The following is a 23,362-nucleotide window of genomic DNA, read 5'->3' on the forward strand; positions in this document are numbered from 1 at the left end:
ATTTCTGTAATTTAATTTTTCATCCATAGTCATACCTAGGCCCTAGATAGACAACATAACTTCAACAATTTCTGAATTTATTGCATATGGATAACTGTGCTTAGTTTTTCCAAAATGTGTCAGAATACATTTGCTGGATTTATACGCTACTCATTTGTAGACTGACCACTTACATTTATCTACTTTTGCAGAATACGGTCTTCTTTGATATTCCTGACATTTGACCCAGTCTGAATATCATCAACATATTCACTCATCCATATATTTTCAGACAGATGTATTTTGTAACACTGAGGTACCACAAAAGCGAACACCAAAATATTGATCCTAAAGGACAAAGTCAAAACAATGAAAAAAAAAAGCAACAAAAAGCACAACTCATGTGTTTTGCAAGGGGGCAAGCCCCATCCACACCCTATACCGCCTACTAATTATGTACACCAACTCCATGACTACACAGCAGTGTAGGAAGGGCAAATTCCCCCTCCCCACTGTTCTGAAAGCTCCCACAAAGTAAACCTGGCAGAAGTGATTGTATGACTATTCGATCATTTCTGCTGGTATTAAAAATGTTCTATATGAATAAACTAAATAGAAAAGAATGTAAAGCAGAACTTTGAGGCACTCAGACATTCACAGCTGTTTCATCTAAGTATTTGTCTGTTATTCTAACTGTAGAGCTTATTCCACATAACCAGTTCAAGACCCACACAGTAATAAAGTTGTTAATTTTCAATCTTTCCATCACATCACGAATACTCCCAAGTGGCTGCTCTCAAAGATGTCCATCACATTGGAATAGAACTTGGTGAGATTACTTTGATACAAGCTTCCTACAATGATACATGCTACATAGTATCAAAGTGCCTCACATTACAGGAATTAGGAGGGGAAAAGTTCTCTTATAATCATTGCTAACAGTGCCTGTCAGACTGGACAATAGCTTGCAGCAGTATTGTAACACTTTTTTTAGACATCAGGTACATAGCCAGTGATGAAGGTGTTTAAAAAAAATAAATAAAGGTATTAGCTAAACACCTCATCATCTCTAGTAAGGCTTTAGACAGAAAGTACATGTTATATTAATTTGGACCTGGTGCAACATTAAATTCGATGGCTTTGACTGTCATGTTAACTGTTTCGACCAAAATTCCAGGGCAGCAAAAAGGTCTATCAGCGATATTTTAACTGCATTTTTATAGGTTCATACGTGCTAACGATCACAAGGGCCTTTTTAAGCCTAGCCATGCATCCCAAATCTCTGACGAGTTCCGATACCTTTGATATGTGTAAGCATGGGCCTGGAAGATGAACCATTTACAAGTTACCTGTTTGCATCAGAGGCATAGGTGCCAAACCAGGGATGAATTTCTGGTTTCCCATCCAATTGTCCAAGTTGCACTTGAATTGGATTAGGGAGGAACTCTGCTTCACATGGATGGGGAGACTGATCCATAGATCGGGTAGTCTCTGGGATACATACCTATCTATCCAGCAGGACCGATTTATATCACAGGCAAGGTATAAAGTCTTTAGTATGGGTAATTCTGGTGTTGTTTGTTTTGTGGATATGCAGGAGATCCATCAGAGTGGGGTCTGACAATTCCATGTATGCCAGGCATAGATCTCCCTTCAAAGTCCTGTAGGAGACAGAATACAGTGATTGGGCCTTGAGGCAGTCTACATAGGACATATTACTTATGCCCTGTATTCTTTTAGTGAAGAACGCTTATGCTTTTGCTTTATGTTGTAGATCAGTGAAAGAAGTATTTACAGAGGGGAAATGGCTACACTAAGATATTCCACCATCATGGTGTTTTTCATATAGAATTCAATATTTCCTGATTATTCACTTTTAACCTTGCACACTTGCTTAAAATGCTTTATAAATGCTTCTTGTGTGATCAGTTAATCTTATTTTATAACTTACATGCTTTTTTTTTTTTTTAACATATTTTATTCCAAGGTCCGAGTCACATTTTTAAGTTTTTGTTTGTATTCTAGCGATATAAACTTTCTGGCCATTCACCAATGGTGCTTTTTACTTATTATAACAGCTATGGATGGAATGAGTCCACCATGTGAGAGAAGGATGCATTTTGCCATTACTGCTAACTATCATAGTTTCAAGTGGAATAAACTTGATAACTAAGAAATCCATAAAATCATAAAAGATCTTCCATTTATCAGAGAGTTTTCCCACTCACATTGTCTTCCTCCTTAGAGCATATTAGATCATTTATACTATAGTTACTCTGTGTGTCTGAGACTAAGACTTGTGACTTTTGTATAACTATATGACTGCTGCCTGTGACTGGTGTGTTTGACTTGTGCGTCATTGTTTTGTCTGATTCTTCCATAACTATTATCAGTGTGTGACTGTTGTGTGAGTGGCTGTTTTGGGTAACTTGTGTGTGGCTCATGTGAGTAACCATTTTCTGATTGCTCTGTTGTATGTGGTATGACTGCTGTGTTTCTCTCTTATCTGTGCACACACTACTTCTGACAGCTGTGGGCATAATGGTGCGAGGTTGTTATGTGACTGTTTTGTGGTTAATAAGTGTGTGATGGTTGTGTCCATTTTTTGTGGTTAATAAGTGTGTGACGGTTGTGTCCATTTTGTCTGACTGATGCATGTCTGCTGTTTGAGACAGTTGTGACTTATGTTTGTTGTGCGTAACTATTGTTGCTGTATGATTTTGTAATTGTGACTGTTATGCATGTGACTTGTGTTTGTGGTTGCTGTGTCTGACAGTATCATGATAGACTTGACTGTTTTCTGTGTGTGTGAATATTATGTATGACAGTTGTTTCAGTGTGAGACTTGTGTGTCTAACTGTTGTGCATGTGACAAACTACTATGTCTGGCTGTTGCAGAGAAGGTGTGCGTGTCTGTGTGATTGCTGTGTTACTTATGTGTGTGACTTCTGTGTCTGACTGTTGCTTGTTTGCTGTGTACAATGTGTGACTGCTGACTGCATGACCATTTCTATCACACGTGTGAGACCTGTGTTACTGTTGTCTGATTACATCCGACTTGCATTAGTGATGTGTTGAGTGCAACTGCTGTGTCATTCTTACAGGAGTAACTATTTTTTGAATGCTATTTCTGAGTGTTGCACAATTTTATGTGATTTATGAGTGTATGACAGTAAAAAAACGCAGGACAAATTTACATTTTATAGTTACAAGTTACAGAAAGTACAAGAAACCAAGTTATTTTTTTGTATATTTTACCATTTCAAAAGAAGAAAGTTAACTTGTAAAAATAAAAAAAAAGTTTATTATAACACAACTTACATGTATTTATTTAAAAACTTGATTTAAAAATTGTGCAAATCAGTCAAGTAGTGTCTTGATTTGATTTAGAAGTTAAACAATTTCAGAAATGTTACAGTCTTCAACTATTGTCTTCAGTTACACCTCTATTTTCTTCAATGGTTTCTTGCTGCAGAAGTGCAGGGAAGACGCCACCAATTGTGACGATGCCCTTAGTGTGGTCGTAGTGCTACAAAATAGAAAACATTTACAAATATCACTAACAAGAAATAGATAAACAGGTGATGAGCTATGCATGTGTTGGTTTGTGTTATGCTTTTCAAACTAAAGTCACTCAACTGAAACAAAAGCATTAAAGAAAAAAAATGGAGTGTGTGTGTGTGTGTGTGTGTGTGTGTGTGTGTGTGTGTGTGTGTGTGTGTGTGTGTGTGTGTGTGTGTGTGTGTGTGTGTATATATATATATATATATATATATATATATATATATATATAATCTGATTCACAGCAAGCTATAAAGCAGGCACCCTCTGATAGATTTTTTGATTTTACAGGTTTTTTTTTTTTTTTTCAAACAAATGGGGTGTCACACAGCACTGAAGTATGTATTACTTGCTTCCTTCTGAGAATGTAGTTTACTTCTGTTCAGTAACACATCCCAAATTGCACTTTGGTATTGTTTTCCACACTTGATACAGCAGCTATGATTTCAGACAGTCGTCTCTCCTCTACCAGCTTCTAGGTGGAAGCAGTATCTTGTTTTCCATCTCGTCATGCAGTCTGGAACTGTACTAGTTTCTAACAAATCTTTACTATTTTCATTTATTTTTCATAAATTATAAAACCATATCATGCCATAGGTTATCAGTGTATTCATTTATAGGTTTCATGCCTTTCCAAGAGAATAACGTTATACAAACATTGCTGGTATATACCCCTCCCATGAAAGTTACAGTCACATACTGTACACACTGTCTTGAGATTTTCTTTCGGAGAGCTATTAGTTGAACACAGTCAGAATCAAGATAGTACATTAAAGGGTGTTTCTTTATAACCAGTCTTGCACCCCCAAATAAATGCTAGGGCCTTTCTATGCGCAACAAAATTCTTTTGAATACACTTCACCAAATAAGTCATTAGTGTAACAACACTGTCCATACTCACCAAAATCTGAGAACTCCCAATTCTCCCTTGTTCATGGTCTTTAAGTTCAGTGTCAGCGTCCATATTCAGTGTGTCCTCCTTATTCTCTGTGTGAAAGGAGATATGGAGATGTTACAGACATTTTTATGCCCCCACAGTTACCATTTTAACCCTATACCTCTTCATATTTGTATAATAAAATGCCATTCATATGTAATGTGGAGTATACGGTAGCATTTGTACTGTTTCTTTATTCCTTTTCAAGCATTTGCTCATCACCAGTGTGTTTACTACAATTTACATTTACTTCATGCAATGGCTTGCAAAGTGCCATTCTAAAATGAAAGTTACACAACAAAACAAATATGCTAGATGGAACTACATGCTCCTAACATGTATTTAATCTTTTAGCAAAGATATTGCAGATTTTTACAAACCCCCCTTAGACTGATTTCATACACTACACTAGCCCCTAACACAATCCTATAGGGTCTTAGTCTCTTATTTACTGAACTATTGCAGTTAACTAATAGTTTAACTAATACAGAAGACTACAGTGGGTAAATGACATTCATACTGCTAAACATATCCAGTTAAGATTAAAAAAAAACAAAAAAGTAAAAATATTCTAGCACAAATGCATGAACTACTTTAGGTGTCTTCAGTTACCTTGGTGTTGTGCTGTAACGGATGCTTGGTTTCAGTATAACGACAGTGCTCCCTGTATACTGGGGTTTGCACCTATTACATACACAGGACCTTTGTCAACTGAAAGGAAATATATACATTTCTTGAAAACACTAACACCTCACATCAAAATACCCATGACCCCAACTAGGAACTTCTAGAGATCCAAGTACCCTTAATTCATTGCTAGTTGAACAACCCCATCAATATTTGCCAAAAATCTTGGAAATTACTTTAACACAATTGAGGGAGTAATATCAAACCAAATACCTCCTTGCTAGGGGACAATTTCTCAGACACTAATTGGCACACTTACAGCTCTAAAAATAGATATGCTCAGCATTTCCTATACTTCATTAACAGAAATGCACTGGAGCAAATAAAAAAAGAAGCCTTGGAGCCTATAATATCCTTGATCTAGTCCTTACCACACTAGGCCCTTGCCTGTACCCCCCCCATACACCTCCTTATCTTTGAGTAAATCTGAGTACAAATTAGTCATCTTTTCCTGTTAGCCTAAATGGTATTACCCAACCATCAAATCAGATCTTCATTAGAGACTCGGTATACAAACCTACTTCAGCTTATAGAAGACCTATAAAAAAATCTCCAACAATCTCCCACAAATCCACGTTCACCTTTGACTTCTACCAGCACCTAAACAACTGCACGGAAATGCCAGTATCTGTTTGCTCTACATATAGTGGTAAATTCAGGAATAAACCTCTCTGCTGGAACTCTGCTATTAATAAACCGTATAACACAAGAAGGCAATGATGAAGAGTTGTACGAAATCCCCATCCCACTACTTCCAGACTACAATGACACGTCATCAAGCAACTTAAAAGCACAATTAGATAATATTAAGTAGAATACGGGCATAAGGCCAACACTGATACCAAAAGAAACTACAAATCCTTTTTCAGTTATGTCAGGAAAGTCAGCAATGCAATGAGCTCATCCATAATAATATCACACATCCAATTCCAAAATAAGACAATATTATCAGCAAATAAATTTACTGCTAAATTTACCCCAGCTACCCATGCTGCTGCACCCACCATCACTGAAAATTTAGTTTCCCCTGCAATCACCTTAGAAAAAGTCTTAGAATCCATGCCAAAGGCTAAAGATGATGTTCCTATCAGACCAGACAACATGTCAGGCAGCATTCTCATCAGTGTCAAAAATGCACTATCTGAGGCTCTACTTAAACTGTTCAGCTTCAGACTAATTAAACAGTTTGTAGCTGATGCCTAGAGAAAAAAACACTGTGATTACTCTACATAAGGGTGGCCCCTTTACAACCCTGAGTAATTACAAGCCCGTCAGCCTCACCTGCCTTATATGCAAATCAACAGAACTAATTTCTGAAGACATAGGCAACTTACTGGATCTACACATTAATCTGTATGGTTTAGTGAAGGGTAGATCCTGATACCTGAACACAGAGAGCTTCCCTGAAAGGTTACAACAGTGGTCACACTGAGCATTCTGCTCATTACAACTTGGCCAAGGCCTTTGACAGAATCACCCATGCTTGTTATTTTTGAAAAATTAGACAAATTTAAAGAAAACTCCTAAGGATACCTGCTGGATCACACATTAGCTAACCAGCTAGCACCTTCTCTGAATGCAAATCTGTAACTAGTAGGGTATCATCTGGATCAATGCTGGGTGCACCCCTGTTTGGCAATTGTTCTGCAGACATCCAAGCCAATAACCCTGAAGTGTGGGTGACCAAGTTTGCTAATGACTGAATGCTGGGCACTGTAATCTGTTCATCCATTTATACTAAACAGCTTCAGCAAACACTGGAATATGCATATATCTGCAGTACCACAAACAGTCTCAAACTAGATGCAAAATGTGAAGCATAGTGGCACTTAGCAAAAAGACCACTTCTACTTCATCTGTGATACGTGTTAAAGTTTTCTTGACAGTTTTGTTAAAGCTAAAGAAATACTACACTGCCTTAAGGTAATCTTCAAGGGTACTGTTAATGCAAAAGCAGGGTGAATTAAAAGGCCAAACTGTCACATTATCATTAAAAAGTAATGCTGAAATGTCTCTGTGATCCTGAAAGTGATAAACGTACTGAATAGCAAGGGGTCAGAACAGCACCCTGGGGTGACTCACAGGCTAACCTGCTAAAAACTGCAGTGGTTATTCCCTATTTTAATGGGGAAGGAACAATGACAGAGGTGTTTTTACACTGACGCTATCTGAATGACAGCAAAAAATGTGATGATTCATACAGCAGAAAGGTGTTGAATTGGATCAAAGCAGCTTTGCTCTATACGATACCATTGAGAATATGGTTAATGAAGTAAAGTGCACCATTTAAAGCAATGCTTCCCAGTTTAATTTCTCCAATTCTTTTAGGTTTCTAATATTGTGATGGGAATGGACCCCGTTCCAAAGTCAATGTATGATTAAAGTTCAAGAAATTAGCATTGTTTCAGTATTTGATGTTAGCCAATAGTACTCTTCGCAGCACCAGCAATGTGCCCAGTAATGATGCTTCTGCAATTCATTTGGAGTTACATGTATTGGTAATATATCCAAGTACAACTGTAATTTTTTTTTTCATGAGACCCATTGCTCCTACTATTGGAAGTGTCTGGGTAGCCTCCTTCCACATTGCCCTCATTTCTGCCTACAAATCCTGGTATTTTTATGACTTTGCGTCTCTCAGTACATAATACACTGTAATTGCCGGGTGTAACAATTTCAGTGATCGATGTTGCTTTTGTCTTCTTTTCATGGACTAATATAGCTGTTTTTCCTGCACATCTATTTCTGAACTGCTGGAAATGGGTAATCCCATGTATAAACTTCATCATTCCCTATAATGCCTTGTGACTTGTGTTTTGAATGCTTCTTCAGTACTGCAATATTTGCATAATCCCCAGTGCAACAGTCTTGCCACATTACTATGCCTTTCAGTATACAGGCCTTCTGCCACTAGTGTATCACACAAAGCAAAAAGATGTGTGACAGTTTCCAACTCTGATTTACAAAACCTGCATTTGTTGGTTTCTCCATGTTCAATGGATTTGGTAAACAGTCTACACAGTCTCTTAACCGGTCATCTTTTAGTTTAAATTCACCTCTCCTTAACCATTCCTGACTCAGATCCTGACTGACATGAGGTTGTTCCAGGAAGTTTCTGTACTTGCAGCTGTATTTGTGGCTTTTCTACATTTCTTGCCTTTTCATCTGATCCTTCACCTTATATTCTTTCTTTTGTTATTTGGCACACTCAGTTGTTGCCTGATTTTCATCTACTTCTAGTTTCATTTCCATTCTTGCTTGACACTAACATGCTTCTGTTAAACTAAGCAGGGACATCATCTTATACTTGTTTTCCTCATGTTTTAAAACTTTCTCTGTGTTTAGATCTTGTGAAGTCAGCAAATACATATGCAGTCCTACGACTGTTGATCTATACATGTAATCAATTTCGAGGAGGCCCCTACCTCCTTCAGAATGGAGAAATGTATATATATATATATATTACAAAGACACGTATCTAGAGCCTTTCACCCTGGGCATCCGCTGAAAATTGGCTTTGCTCCAAGTCAGACTTTCCTGTTAAACAAAATAAATAAATAATATATTCTTGGTATAAACTGATTTTATAAATCATTTGATAAGCATGAAGCATTTTTCCTGTTTTCCTCTCCAACTGATCCAATACCTTTTGAGGCCAGTGGGTCACCCCAAAACTGTAAGACAGCTCAGGAAGAGCAAACTGGACTCTGTTCATAGATATCAAGGCTGTTTTGGGTATTAAGTTTAGTTTTCTAAAATATTTCTAAGTTTTGTTTGCATGTGTTCATGTTTTGTTGTTGATCCTTCATCAGTTCCCAAATATTTACACAGTTCCTTCCACCCAAGTTCTTTTATATCCCATTCCTGTCTTGGATTCAAATGTAATCAAGATTTCTGCTGTATGACTGGACTTTGCTGTACAGCCAAGCTTGTGCCACATTCAGGGCTCTCCCTGTATGTTGCAGTACAGCCAAGCTTGTGCCAAATTCAGAGCTCTCCCTATACGTACATTCTGACAGAAGTTGTGGTTCACATACAAGATAAGCCCTATCAGTGTCCTTCACATGTTGTACACTGTGCTGCAAGTTGTCTTTAAGATTATGCAACAGTGATGTTCCAAGTGACAGTTTCTGACTGCAACTCACACCAGACTCTCTGTTTCTATACTGTTGAATTTGTCTAAAAGGTTAACCTTTTGATCCATGGCATTCTTGCAATCTATTTCCTCCTTTGCCATTTCGTCATAATCTGTTTTAAGCAGCTGCACCAGTTTCTACGGGGAGACTTTATATCCAACTGAAACCATGTTTTCACAGTTTTGTATTATCACCTCTTTATGAAGTGCCTTGTCTTGTTCTCTTGAAAATTTCTACTCTTCTTCTGAGAAAGTGACAGCAACATCCTCAAATGTTAGTGCTACTGTTAGAAAACAAGTAGTTTCAAGTTTTCTAAGTTCTGACTTATCTGGCACGGTTGCTTGAGTGGCCATAACATTACGTTTAATGCACTCACTGATTTCTTCATCCACTTTGGAAGACAACATTTGTAATATGGGTGGTCATAATATTACTTCTAATGTAGTCAAAGTCTGCTTCCATCTCACTCAGAATTCCCACTTCTTCCATTTCGTGTTTTGAATAAGTTTCTCTTCCTTGTCATGGAGAAGAAACTGGTGAAGTTTTGCAAACTCTTCCATAATGTATTGTTGCAAACAGAAGCTTCTTCCTTAACACACTGATTGCCTCATGCAGAAACAGAAGAATTTGGCTGGAAGGTAAGGGAACAGACAGGACACAAACAGAGGCCTCATCTTACGTGCACAACAGTTTTAGTTTCTGTCTGTCCTCCCCACAGCACTGCTCTGTTCTCAAATTTGTGGCACGCATATTTTGCATTCTCTCTGCAGTCCGTTTCCTAGCTTGCTTGTCCCAGCTTCAGTCCCTGGGATCTTTAAACTTTATCAGCCAACTTTCATTTCACTCTGGACTTTTGTTGGAAAGATTCTGTGTATATTTGAAACAAAACTGTCCTCTTCTGATATATCCTATCATTGCAGAGCCTTTGATTATTTTCTTTAATCCCACTTTGAAGCCATGATGGTGGAAATTAAAATCATTAAGAGTTGCTATGAGAAGATATAGAAAAGTCTGGCAGCTACTGCAGAGGACTAAAGCTCTGACTTGTTAAGGAGCTGCTTCCTGTGCCAAGGGTACAGAGTTTGAATCTTTCCACCTTCATTTGTCTACTGTGTGACCTTGAACGAGTCACTTAACCAGATAGTGGTTAGGGACAATTGGGAATTTGGGCTCTTCACCTTAAAAGTCCCCAGGACTGCATACCTAGTAGCTACTTATAAACCTAACAATTTATGACATCATTTTTTCCTACAATTTCTAACAGTATGGAAAGATATATGATGACTTGAATTAAGAAAGAGGAATTCCCTCGTTTGAGCAGATGCATTACTGACAATACCTGTCAAAAGTGAAGGTTTCAGAGGTCAATGATAGGCACATATACTGAAGGGACTTGGTTATAAAAATATCATTGACTTTACAGAGTTAAGGGGGTGAGATCATCTGAGCTCGCAGATCCATAACTGGGCAATTTCTTTGACCAGTTACTTCTTGAAGTTTTTTGGAAAGAAAAAAAGTGATGCTGAAACCATTTGAAGAAATTCAAGTTGAGGAACTGTATTTTCTGCAAATGAGCCAAATAAACTGTTTAGCAAACAGTTTGAATACAGTGATCACATCTGATACTGTGTGACCTTTGTGGTCTGTTTGAAGTATCAAAGGGGCCTTAGATCTTTTTATTATTATTAATTTCCTGTAAAATCCCACTGCTTTATTAAGGAGCCTGGTGTGACATGTTTTAAAGCAGGTAACTTTTAACATAATCAATGATTTTTTTTGCCTTTATTCAGAGCATTGGAAAATTCTATCCAGCAAGTATATGATGTAAGTATTTTAAAGGAGTCCCATGCTGTTTTTTTTTTAAATAATGAATAGACTTTCTCATATCATGGGGTAGCCATGAAGTGGGATTTTGTTAACTATATTTAGTAAGAGGACTTTATTTATTCTTTAACTCCATGTTCAGATTTAGCTTACTTTTAAACAAGTGTAACAAGGTGTGCATTCAGGGCACTAGGTGAAAACTGAGGTGACAAGTAAAGCATGTGTGGGTACACATTCATAAGTAATTACTAGGCTAACAACTCCAGGGTACCTTTTTAAGCCCAGCCATGCTTCCCATGGTTAAAACCAAACCCTGTACCTTGTGTCTCTGAGTTAAACACTAACGATTATGACAATCCCTTCCCACTCAGAAGTCAAAATCAAACCCTGTACTTTGTATTTGTGATGTAATAACCTTAACCATTACGCTAATCCCAATCCCAATCCCAAATATACCCTCATAATTGACAAGATTCAAACCTATGAGGGAAAACCCCAATGGATTTCAAGCCCAGATGGCATTGGCTGTTGTCCCCTTGATGGAGATAGTGACTGAACAGGTTGTGGAGTTAGTTATTGTGTTTAGAAAGTACTGTTCTAGCTAAACATCTGAAAGAACAGCTAAGAGGAGGAAAAGGCTGTGACTCAGTGTGATAAAGCAGTGGGTAACGCTAACAACAGTGTATCGTTTAGCTGATGTAAATGTATGCACCACTAAGAAGAAAATACTTATATGTAGGTGAGATGGGACTACTCCCATGTACAAGAAGAGAGGCAGTGATGGATGTAGAATGGAAGCAGAAGTTTAGCAACGCAAAAACTCATTCACAGGTCAGGTATCTTATCAAGGTACCATAGTACACAGAAGTTTTTAGAACAGATGAAGGAATCCTCCCCTCCTCAAGAAAGAACCAGTACTTTAACAATGCACTAAAATGGATCCTTCTTAATTAGTTTCTGACTTTTGCTAAAATACTTACTTATAGAATTAATTACCCCTTGTATTGGCCTGTTCTGCTTTACTTTAAAATTACAAATAGTGCCTGAAACAGTAATTTACAATTAATGTCCTCATTGAACAACAAGCTTGAGACATGAACTAGAAACAGGGTCATAAATGTCTCCAGATGGATCAAGGCAGAGAAAAAAGGTTTAAGGTGCAGATAAATCTTAACTTTGTATTGAAACTTAATCCTGCAACAAATTCTGACAGCAGCAATCAGGACTGATTCTGTTTCAGATTTATACACACAGCTTTAAAAGTGAGTCAGTGAGGCCTTCTCTTTGTTAATAAAGTGTAAAAATAACAGGCTTCATCATGAACTCTGCATTTAAACCTCTGCTGCTGTTCAGTGCATTAATCAGTTGTAATACAGCATAGTGTGGGTTTGGCATCAGTATTAAACAGGTGTGGCTCACTGTCAGTCTGAGACAGGTTGCACAAATACAATGGCACTAAATACACTCATCTTGGTAAGTTTAAGCAAGCCTTGACTTGGTTACAATACATCATCCTCTAGTGGATGAAACAGACCGGGATGCTACATCCCCAGTACTGCTTATACACTGGTCAGTTTTCCGATTGCAAGGCAGGCAAACAAAAAGCATCTCCTCACCAGTGCACAATGTAATACTAGTTGCAATGCTTTTGTATTGCTTACACATGCATATCTTTCTCTTCTAAGCCTTTTTGAGATGAATATATGTTCAGTCTGAGAAAAAAAAATGATGGGTTACATTCACATCTAAAATTATGCAAACTATATACAATGCTTTGAGATGTGTTGTGCTTAGTACTTTTGTTGCATATTTTTTAAATTATCAAATTAAATTATCTGTAGAAAAGCAGTAGTAAAAAATCCACACTTCCTGAGGTAGTACATCTGCAACTATAAAGCTTTCAAAAAGCATATTGCCTACAATATTGAAAGAAATGCAGTTGTTGTATTCAATCTATACAGTTGTTGTATTCTAGTTGCTCTTTAAAAAAATGAATTTGAAAACTGTCACAGTTGTTTAAACATATAAGCCTGTTGTTGCTACCATGACCAAAAGTTTCTAATTTGGCATTCTTCAATACTTCTTATTCGAAAATCTAAGGTATTCAGCTTTATGCCCAAAAGAATGCCTTTTCCTTGTATTATATTTTACCAGCCTCCATCATCATCAACTCCTATTCCAAAAAAAAAGGCTCAGACAGCCTAGAATCAATACTGTTATTCTTTGTGATCTGGGAGATGTTTCAGTCCTCCTAGAGACTGTGCAATAACCCCCCCCCCATACCAAATGTCAAATGTATTTAATTCAGTATGCCCACATCACTACAGCAAGAGCACAGAGACTCTTATTGATTTGGACTCTGTTGCTGCTGAATGACCGCACTCACTTGAACTCTTTTGGGTCGCTTGGTGTGATTTGGCTGCAATAATCTAAAAAAGGGAAGGCTAAATGTTTATGTTTTCTTAAATTCGTATTGTAGATACTGATGACTAGGATACACCTAGTACATGAAGGAAGATGAAGGGGGAGACAGGTTTCTGCATATCAGATTCCAGTACACTGGAGGAAGAGGCAGTGTTGGTATAACTATGCCATGCAGATGTGGGTAGGAGGGTGGCTACTACAGTGAAAAGAAAAGGAGAACAACAGAACAGAAAAATTCAAAAGGTCCTCATCACTTCAGATAAACTGCTGACAGACTGAACAACTGCAAAGCAGTGTACTGAAGCTTAGGAGATAAGAAGGGAGTCAGTGGGAATCTGGCAGCTTGTCCGTTTTATAGATAATCTAGATACGAGATGGGATATTCAGGGCATATAAAAGGGTAAGTAGCAGGCAAAAAACAAATAAAAGGAAGTAGAATATGATTCTATTACAGGCATGGCCAGTGAATGAATGCAGTGGGCAGACAGTACAGAATATGCATATCTGAGAATCTGAGAGAGAAAGACAGACAGAAAATGTGTGCGTGTGTGTGTGTGTGTGTGTGTGTGTGTGTGTCTAGAGTACGGTGTGTATGGATATTTCTAAGAGTGTGTGCATGTGTGTCACTGTGTCTGAGTAGAGTACAGCATATACTGATGTTTCTAAGTGTGTGTGCATGTGTCACTGTGTGTGAGTACAGTACAGTGAGTACAGATGTTTCTAAGTGTGAGAGCAAGTGTCACTGTGTGTAAGTATGGTACAGCATGTATGAATGTTTCTAAGAGTGTGTGCATGTGTCAGTGTGTGTGACTACAGTACACTGTGTATGGATGTTTCTAAGAGTGTGTGCATGTGTCAGTGTGTGTGTGAGTACAGTTCAGCATGTATGGATGTTTCTAAGTGTGTGCATATGTCAAGTGTGTGTGAGTACTTTACAGTGTGTATGGATGTTTCTAAGAATGCATTTGTGTATACAAAAATGACTGCAATCATGATCAACCTTTTATATTTCAATATGTAGGGAGTATATCTCTCTGGCAATGTTGCAATAATTTTGGGAATGCTGTACTTCAGGGATGAGATGAAATCTTCCCATAAAGTGAAATCTTTCACTGAATTGTGCTTTTTGTTTGATAAATTGGCCAAAGGTTGCAACTCAACTGAATGAACTTCAAGCAATGGCAATATTCCAATCTAAATCCACATGGGGAAAATGATTATGTAGCAAAAAGCTTGCACTTTATGAATTATTCTTTGCTAATGCACTATATGACATGGCATTTTGTCTACCCCTCTAGTACAAAGTATACTACAGCAGAGTCCTTGATCTGGACCCACTTGGATATGGATCCTACCCCATAGGCATGGAATATATGCTGGTAGAGTTATCCAACAAACTGTAATCCAAATGTTATTTGGATTTATTTATTACCAATGTGCTTCATCAGACAAATTTATTACTGGCAAACATCTGGATATCAGCCTCCTGCTGGTTTACAGCAAGGAACAGGTTATCTGAATGCTGAATGGTAGCACCAAATTTCCTCTGAATAAATTAATTCTATTAATTACAAAATTTCAATATTTCACAAGATTTCAACAAAAAAGTGGGTAATTCAGGGCTCATTAATAGGTAGCATTAGCCACAAAATACTAGCTATTAATCCCTCCCTTAAAGTATAATATTTACAAAATACTCATTTTTTTTGAAGGATGAGATTCAGTCAAGTAATGTCCATTTGATCCTCTTAACAAGAGTGTCAAATAAATAAAATATATCAACATACGAATAACCTCTCTCAGGAGTGATATTTTTATAAAATCCAATTCAACCTTGGAATGCCTCACTGATGCCCCCCTCCTTTTATTGATCTCAACCCATTGTATCTAGGTTCCACAAAAAATAATTTCTTCTGCAGGTTAGCTAACATTTACATACTTCAGATCCATACTTCTCAAGTGATATAACTTTGGCACAACACCAAGCAGTCACACTCTGATATATTTATTTGTCTTTGGTGACTTAGAAAGTCCAATTGGGCAAAACAAGAAGTTATGTACTCACCATAACATTCCATCTGAGTAGTTGTACTTCATTTTTCTTCAACTTTAGGGCTTCAGATCCATAAATGGATCCAACATGGCTGCATAGCTAGCATCTCTGATCCGAACTCTCAACTCCTCCCCTTACCCATAATGCCCAGTCTACTTCCTCTCTTCAGATCGAGTTTGCTGCTCATCACAAAACATATAGCTGACCCAACTATGCCTTACCACTATCTACTGCCCTAGATTCCTAAGCCAAGTAACATAAGGAACTCTTGTGTGATGTTTATTTCCACCTTATATATGGTCAGGACAATAGTGACAAGGCAGGGGAAAGGAAGGGGGGTGGTTGAAAACAAATGAAATACAATTACTCAGATGGAATGTTATGATGAGTACATAACTTCTTTATCTGAAGTAGTTTACTTCATTTGGTCTTCAACCTTAGGGACAGAGTCCCCAGCTACTTTGCACCTGGGAGGCACTCATGGAAGGATATTCCAGAGCATGGCAGAGCCAAAAGAAGCCCTATCTCTGGAAATAATGTCCAATTTGTAGTGGGAAATGAAGGTATGAGATAAGGACCACATGGCGGCAGAACAAATATCATCCAAAGAGAACCTAGACCAGAAAGCCACCGAAGTAGCCATAGACCTGGTAGAATGCGCTTTTACAGGATTTGGTGGAGAAAGCCCTGTGGCTAAATAAGCTTGGATAATGCATTGGGAGATCCACCGAGCAATTGTAACTTTCAAAATTGGTTTGCCTTAAAAAGGGCTTAGTGTAAGGGACAAATAATTGATCAGATTTCCTAAAGGATTTTGTCCTGTGCAAGTAGAATCATAGTTGCCTATGCACATCCAAGTGTAACTTATATTCCCCCTTTGTTTTGAAAGTTCGAGAAGAAAACTGGAAGATTGATGGTTTGGTTTATGTTTGCTACTGATGCTACCTTTGGCAAAAAGGAGGGATTAGTACGCAAGGATATCCTATCCTTGTGGAAAATCATGTAAGGAACTTTCATAGAGAGGGCCTGAAGTTCCAACACCCTCCTGGCAGAGGTAATGGGTACTAAAAAAGCAGCCTTCCAGGACAGGAACTGTAATTCAATTGAAGATGCAGGTTCAAAAGAAGGTGAGACTAAAGCCTGAAGCACCAAAGTAAGGCCCCACCTCCTTCACTGGAGGATGGAGCAGAAAAGTACCCTTAAGAAAGGTTTTGCAAAGTTTGGACGAAGCCAAGGAATTGATATTCCCCCCACATGAAAGTTGGAAATAGACAGCTGAACTTTTACAGTAGATGAACTAAATAGACAGCTGAACTTTTACAGTACACGAACTAGCCCCCTGATGAAAAAATCCAAAATTGCAGAAACTGGAACAGTAAAGGGATCAAAGGCATGTTGAGAAGCCCAAACCGAGAAATGTTTCCATTTACTACAATAGACTTTCCTGGTTGAGGACTTGTAAGCCGCAACCAGAATATCCTTAACTGGGGAAGACAAATCAGAAGTCCTAATGATCATGGGAACTGGAGCAGCCAAGCAGTGAGATTCAGACTGACCAGATCTGGATGAGGCATCCCCAAGAGATGTGAAATAAGGGACCAGATCCAGAGTCCAGGGTGGAACTACTGTGTGAGACCATAGGGATGGAAACCAGACTTGGCGAAGCCAGAATGGGGCAATGAGGACAACTCTGCTCCCCAACCTGCAAGCATTCTGAAGGAACTTGAAAATCATAGGCAGAGGAGGATAAGCATAGAGCAGACTGGGTGGCCAAGCATGAACCAGAGCATCTCTGGAGGGCTTCCCCCTGAGGGGGGTCAGAGAGAAGAACTTGCTGCATTTCAAATTGGAAGGAGATACGAAGAGATCACAGCAAAGATGACCCCAACTGAGGAAGAGCCGCTCCTACACTGAAGGATTCAGAGACCACTCATAAGGCATCAGAATAGATCTGCTGAGCCTGTTCGCTAGAATGTTGGACAAACCCGGAATGTGCATTGCTACCTGAAAATGGCCAGTGGAGATCGCCCATTCCCACACTCTCATGGCTTTGTGACAAAGGGGCTAGGATCTGGATCCCCCCAGTTTGTTGATGTAACACACTACTGATCTGTTGCCTCTCTGGATGCCAATCTTTCCCAGAGGAAGATGGGCATGGAGAGCTTGCAATGCTACGAGCACTGCCCTCATCTCTAGAATGTTGATATGCAAGTTGGTCTGGGGTATGGACTACATGCCTTGGACCGTTCTTCCTGAGCAATGCCACCCCCACCCTAGCTGGGAGGTGTCTGTGGTCACTGTGGTGTTGGGCAAGGGTGGAAGAAAAGGACAACCCTTCACCAGATCTGGAGACTGAATCCACCACAGAAGGGAGTCCCTGCAAACCTGGGATATTCGTACCGGATATGACAATGGTTGATCCAGAAGAGACCACTGGACCACCAGAGTCCATTGTAGAATCCACATGTGAAGGCATGCTAAGAGTATTAAGTGGATCGTGGCTCCCACAGACCCCAAGGCCCTTAGAACTGATTCCACCACTGGGACATCTGTTTGTAGAACACACAAAACATGTAGCTTTAGGTTGTGTATTCTCTCTGGAGTCAGAAAGACCTTCATTTGAACCGTATCATATTGAGCCTTGATGAAGTCTAGAACCTGCAAAGGCGTCAGGGCTGATTTGGTAAGATTGATGGTGATGCCCAGATTTTGAGTCAGCAATAGAAATGAGTCCCTGGCTGGGCACAGTAGATGCTTGTCGGGACAACAAAGAGCCAATCGTCCAGGAATGGGGAGTCGCTACTACTGCCATCACTTTGGTGAACACCCTGGGAGCGGTGGTGAGACCAAAGGGAAAGGCGCTGAACTGATAGTGATTGGCTCCTAAACGGAAGTGGAGAAACCACAGAGAGCGTCTGTCCATCTTGCTATGATAGTAAGCATCTTGGAGGTTGATCGAGCACATCCAATCACTCACCTACAGATAGGGCAGGACCAAAAGAAGAGTGACTATCTGGAATTTTGTCTTGGCTACAGACAGGTTCAGGAAAGAAAGATCCAAACTGGGTCTTAGGTCCTCCGTCTTCTTTGGCATTAAAAAGAACCTGGAATAAACACCTGATCTGGAGTGATCTGGGGGGACCGGCTGGATGACTCGTTTTCTTAGCAGCTTTTCTATTTCCAAGGCTGCTGCCTCCCTTTGTGCAGGTGGAACATCTGGGAGGTGTCTGGGGGAAAGAGATGGCTGGGTGAATGGGATGGAATAGCCTCTGGATATGATTTGCAGCACCCAACGGTCATTTGTAATCAACTCCTATGCCACTGGGTGTAGCAAAATACATCCCCCAATTGCCTCCAGAGAGGAACGGTCGGGCAGTCCTTCATGGCTGGTCGGGTCTGTCCATGAAGGGTTCACGAGACCCATTATTTCTCAGGCTCCCTCTGCCTCTGGGCTGGTGTCTATCATAACCCCCTCTGCTTCTGGGGGATGGAGTGTCCTGGGAAAAATGGCTGAGACTTTTGGAACCCCATCTTCTTCATCCCTCGCTGATTCCTGGAAAAGGATCTTTGGGGGGGAAGCAGATCCCGACAGCAGACAGTGTCTTCCTGTCCTTCTCACTCTGGACAAGTGTCTCTCTGACTGACTTCCTGAAGAGGGAAAAACCGTCATACCATTGGTAAAAGACACCTTGAAGGGTCAGTGAACTGACAGCCAAAGCCAGGAATAGCGCCTAATGGTGATTCCTGAGCCAGCCGCCGTAGTGGCTTCCTCCGTGGCATGGGAGAGAAGACTCATGGATGTACTGGAAATTGATTTAAAAGTGGCCATTTGGGCAGAGAATGTCTTCTTGTCCTCTGCTGACATGGACTCTGGGTCAACTCATCGACTTTCTTGACCAAGTCTCGCTGTGATCGAGTCAGGTGTGCCATGCAATTCAGCGTCCTGATGGCAAAGGTCACTGAAGCATACACCTGCTTCCCAAAACGGTCCAGCATCTGTGACTCACAGTCAGAATGGTGGACTGTCGAGCTCTCCTGGGTGAGCTCTTTCTTTGTGGCCACCGCCACAACCATAGCATCCACAGGGCACCTCTTATACCAATGCAACCTGTCGGAATTGGGGGCTGAGGACCTTGTCAGGATGCTTTTGGATAGGCTCTACTGTGTCCAGTTCCTTCCATGCCTGAGATGTTATGAGATCCACTAAGGGATCCATGGGAGGGGACACCCAGGAAGTAGATGGGCACATGCTAAATGCCTCAAGAAACACTGCTTCAGCAGGGGTCGGTTTTTGGGCAGACCACCCCCCCTTCTGGTGAAAGAGTTCCATGATGTCCCCAAAGGAGACATCCTTGGGGGGAGATTGGGGGAACCTTCCCCTTCCTCCAAATCAGTGTCTGAGGTGAGGGACTCCAAAGGGGAGTCCAAGTGCCTCATCTTACACTTGTGTTTGCGAGGGACTTCCTCAGTGTGGCTCTCTCGGGAGGACCCGCAAATGTCCTGATGCTCTCTAACTGGAGCTTCTTCAGGCAAAGCAGGCACAGGCTGTCCCTGAGAGGGCAAGATGGTCGGAGCCGTACCCAATCCAGAGGGGGTCGGGTGGAGTCCGAGGACGAGATGGTCAAGGGTCTCAAAGGCATCTAGAGAACCCTCTCCACCACATCGAAGGCAGATGGAGAATGGACTTCCTTAGCATAGCCCATCGCAGCCATTTCCCTCTGATCAGACAGGGGAATTGGGGCAGAGATGCTGAGGGAGATACTGGACTCCGACCCAATCAGAGTTGACTGCACCCCCTCGGATTTGATGTGGTTGGATCCGACGTACTCAAGGCAATGCCCGGCAAAGTACTGGGTACCATCGGCACCAACCCCTTGACCCAGAGGGTCCTCAGATCCAAGGGCTCTGAAACTGCAGGCCAGATTGGAGAAGGAGTTATCGGTGTGAAAAAAAGGTTGCAAGGCACCCCTCCAGGGGGAAAGGGTGCAGGCAAAACCCCCATCTGAATTTAGGTGCGGATGAATTTCTGCATCATCTTGTCCATCTCCGATTCACTAAGGCTCCGGGTGGAGTGGGATGATGATGCCACTGAAGCTGGTCTAGAAAGGCAGTGAGGGGTGACAGGGGACCGCATTCTAACAACTTCCGGCTCAGGGAAGAATCTCAGAGAGCAGAGCCAGGGAGAAACAGGCCTAGAAGACACTACCTTAGGGGGTGGACCGGCCGGACCAGAACGGTTGGGAAACCATTTGTGAGGCCTGTCTTTCTTGGCCTTCTCTGCTTTCCCAGGCCTCTTGGTGGGAGTTTGAGTCCCTGAGGCTTGGGAAGGAGAAAATGCTACTGCTGCTGTTGAACTAGTGAACGGGGCAGGAACAGCTGTTCTTGATGCAGGAAGAAGACCCTTTACTATAAGTTTGTTCCTTCTGTCCTGAAGTGCTCTGGGGATGAATCAAGGTGCGCTGCACCCAGGCACACCATGCACAGAGTATGGCCATCAGCTGGGGAAAGCTTATGGCCACACTCTGAGCACCTCTTAAACTCAGATTTAGGGGCTTCTAACAAAGTCCCCTAAATAAGGGCCAAACACACACACACACACACACACACACACACACACACACACACACACACACACACACACACACACACACACAAACACACAAACACACACACAAACACACACACACACACAGATAAAGAAAAAAGAGCAAAAGGGAAGTTTTTTTTTTTGTGTGTTTTTTAACACTGACCGACTGTTGCAGGGCAGAGAAAGGCAAGAAAAAGGAAAGTAGAAAAAAGTAGGAAAAAATGTAAGCACTCACAACAATTTAAGCCCAAAACGGCGAACACGCTGCCAAGAGCTTGGACCACGCTGCTTGCTGTATCAGCGGCAAATGAGATCTGAAGGGAGAAAGGAGACGGGGGCATTATGGGTAAGGGAAGGAGCTGAGAGTTTGGATCAGAGATGCTACCTATGTGGCCATGTCGGATCCATTACAGGTCCGAAACCCTAAGGTTAAAGACCAAATGAAGTAAACCACTTCATATCTCACTTTCAGTGGCGGCCTTGAGAGAAAAAACTCAAAAAGATGCATATAAAATACCCACAACACAACAGTTTTTTTTTTTGTGTGTTTTACTAAGATTCATTACACAGATCATTCTTAAGACATGGTGATACAAGCAAGTGATTATTTTGTAGTGATGCTATACAACAGGACTTTCTTCTGTGCTGATATAAAATTTTAAGTATAAAGCATTTAGTACTGAAATAGCTTGTATGATATTAGCTTTAAGTGTAATATTTAGGTTTGTAAGAATTGGTGAGAAATACAGTAGGAAATGGAGAAAGTATGTAGATACTAATGTTTGTCTTGCATCACCTGTCATGTAGTGTTTGGTTTTATAGAGCATCTAAGTTTCTGGTATATGCTTTTTAATAGCAAGCAATATGCAGTAGTCAAATTCGAATTGATTGTTAGTGTGGTTTACTGAAAGTTTATTTGGGTAATGGTTTCAATTTTTGTTTTACATTAGGTTATTTTGAAAGACTGCATTATCTTTTGGTATTGTTTAGTTTTGAAGAGTATACGTTTTGTCTTTAGAATTTGAACGTAGATTTGCATCTTTAAACCAAGGTGCAATAGCTGTGAAGTAATTGTGCGTGATGTCCTGAAGTGCCGGAAGGGATGGGGCTGAATGCTTAAGGGCTGAGTCGTCAACAGCATATGGAACTACATTAGCAAGGTGGGTGGCAGAATGTAGTTTGTTTATAAAAAGGTTGAATATGAGGGGGTCTAATGTTGATCCTTGTGAGACACCAAGTTACTGGTAAGGAGGAGTAGAGATTCTGTTTCCACTTTACTGCTTGCTGCCTTGCAGTCAGATAACTATGGAAGCATGACAGAGATGGCTGGGTGAGAGCAAGGGAAGAAAGTTCAGTAATATGACATTGATGGGATATAGTGACAAATACCTTTGATAAATCAAAAATAGTGATGATACCAGGTTGCCTTCACTCCTGCGCTGGTTTATGATACTGGAAAAATTGAGGATAGCAGTGATAGTACTATGTTGTGGTCTAAAACCATGCTGGGTTTTGCAGAGAAGGTTAGAGTTAAAGTAATGTTTAGGTTGTAGAGTTAAAGTAATGTTTAGGTTGTAGAGTTAAAGTAATGTTTAGGTTGTAGAGCTAAAGTAATGTTTAGGTTGTAGAGCTAAGGTAATGTTTAGGTTGTAAACTGATGCATTTTTCTAGTATTTTGACAGAGGGGATAGGATGGCAATAGGTCTATAGTTGAGAAAGTCTGTTGATGTGCCACCTTTGTAGAGTGGTATTATGTAGGATTTTTCCCAGATGGGGCATATCTTTTAGATAAGGACTGGTTTATGAGTATAGATAGACGGCAAGCTGAAGTGCAAGCTGCTATTTTTAGGTACTCTACTGGAAGTTGTCCGGCAGCTAGGCTGCGTTTAGTTTCAGTAGAAGTTTCCTTATAGTGGAGGTGGAGACTGGGAGGAAGGAGAATGAATTTGACTGGTTATGACAGGATGGGAGGGAGGAGACGGAGATGAACTAATACTATTAATCAGAAAAGTACTGTATGTATAAACTAAGAGATACATTGAAATTCTATTGACTCAGTAGTGTTAGAAGTAAAAGGAGAGGGTGTGGTGGTTTGGCCAGGATGCATTAGTCTGTTTAGTGATGACCAAACAAGTCTTAGATTTCTTTGGTGTTTGATTGGAGATTGGTAGAAT

At 40.3% G+C, this 23,362-nt stretch overlaps 1 protein-coding gene across 2 annotated transcripts in view; it reads right to left on the minus strand.

Moving 5' to 3' along the window:
* Nucleotides 1-3,260: 3,260 nt before the first annotated feature.
* Nucleotides 3,261-23,362, minus strand: part of LOC122806578 (autophagy-related protein 16-1-like) — a 291,263-nt gene continuing 271,161 nt past the window's right edge. For both annotated transcript variants that reach the window (XM_044077117.1, XM_044077118.1), the window contains exons 10-11: nucleotides 4,442-4,527; nucleotides 3,261-3,508 (exon numbers count right to left, since the gene is read on the minus strand). In XM_044077117.1, coding sequence (XP_043933052.1) covers nucleotides 3,401-3,508; nucleotides 4,442-4,527 — 194 coding nt within the window. In that variant the 3' untranslated portion in view covers nucleotides 3,261-3,400. The remainder of the gene's footprint in view (nucleotides 3,509-4,441; nucleotides 4,528-23,362) is intronic.

Source organism: Protopterus annectens, chromosome 7.part0 (assembly GCF_019279795.1).
Source record: "Protopterus annectens isolate FY-2018-M chromosome 7.part0, PAN1.0, whole genome shotgun sequence".
In the NCBI taxonomy this organism is placed as follows: domain Eukaryota; kingdom Metazoa; phylum Chordata; order Ceratodontiformes; family Protopteridae; genus Protopterus; species Protopterus annectens.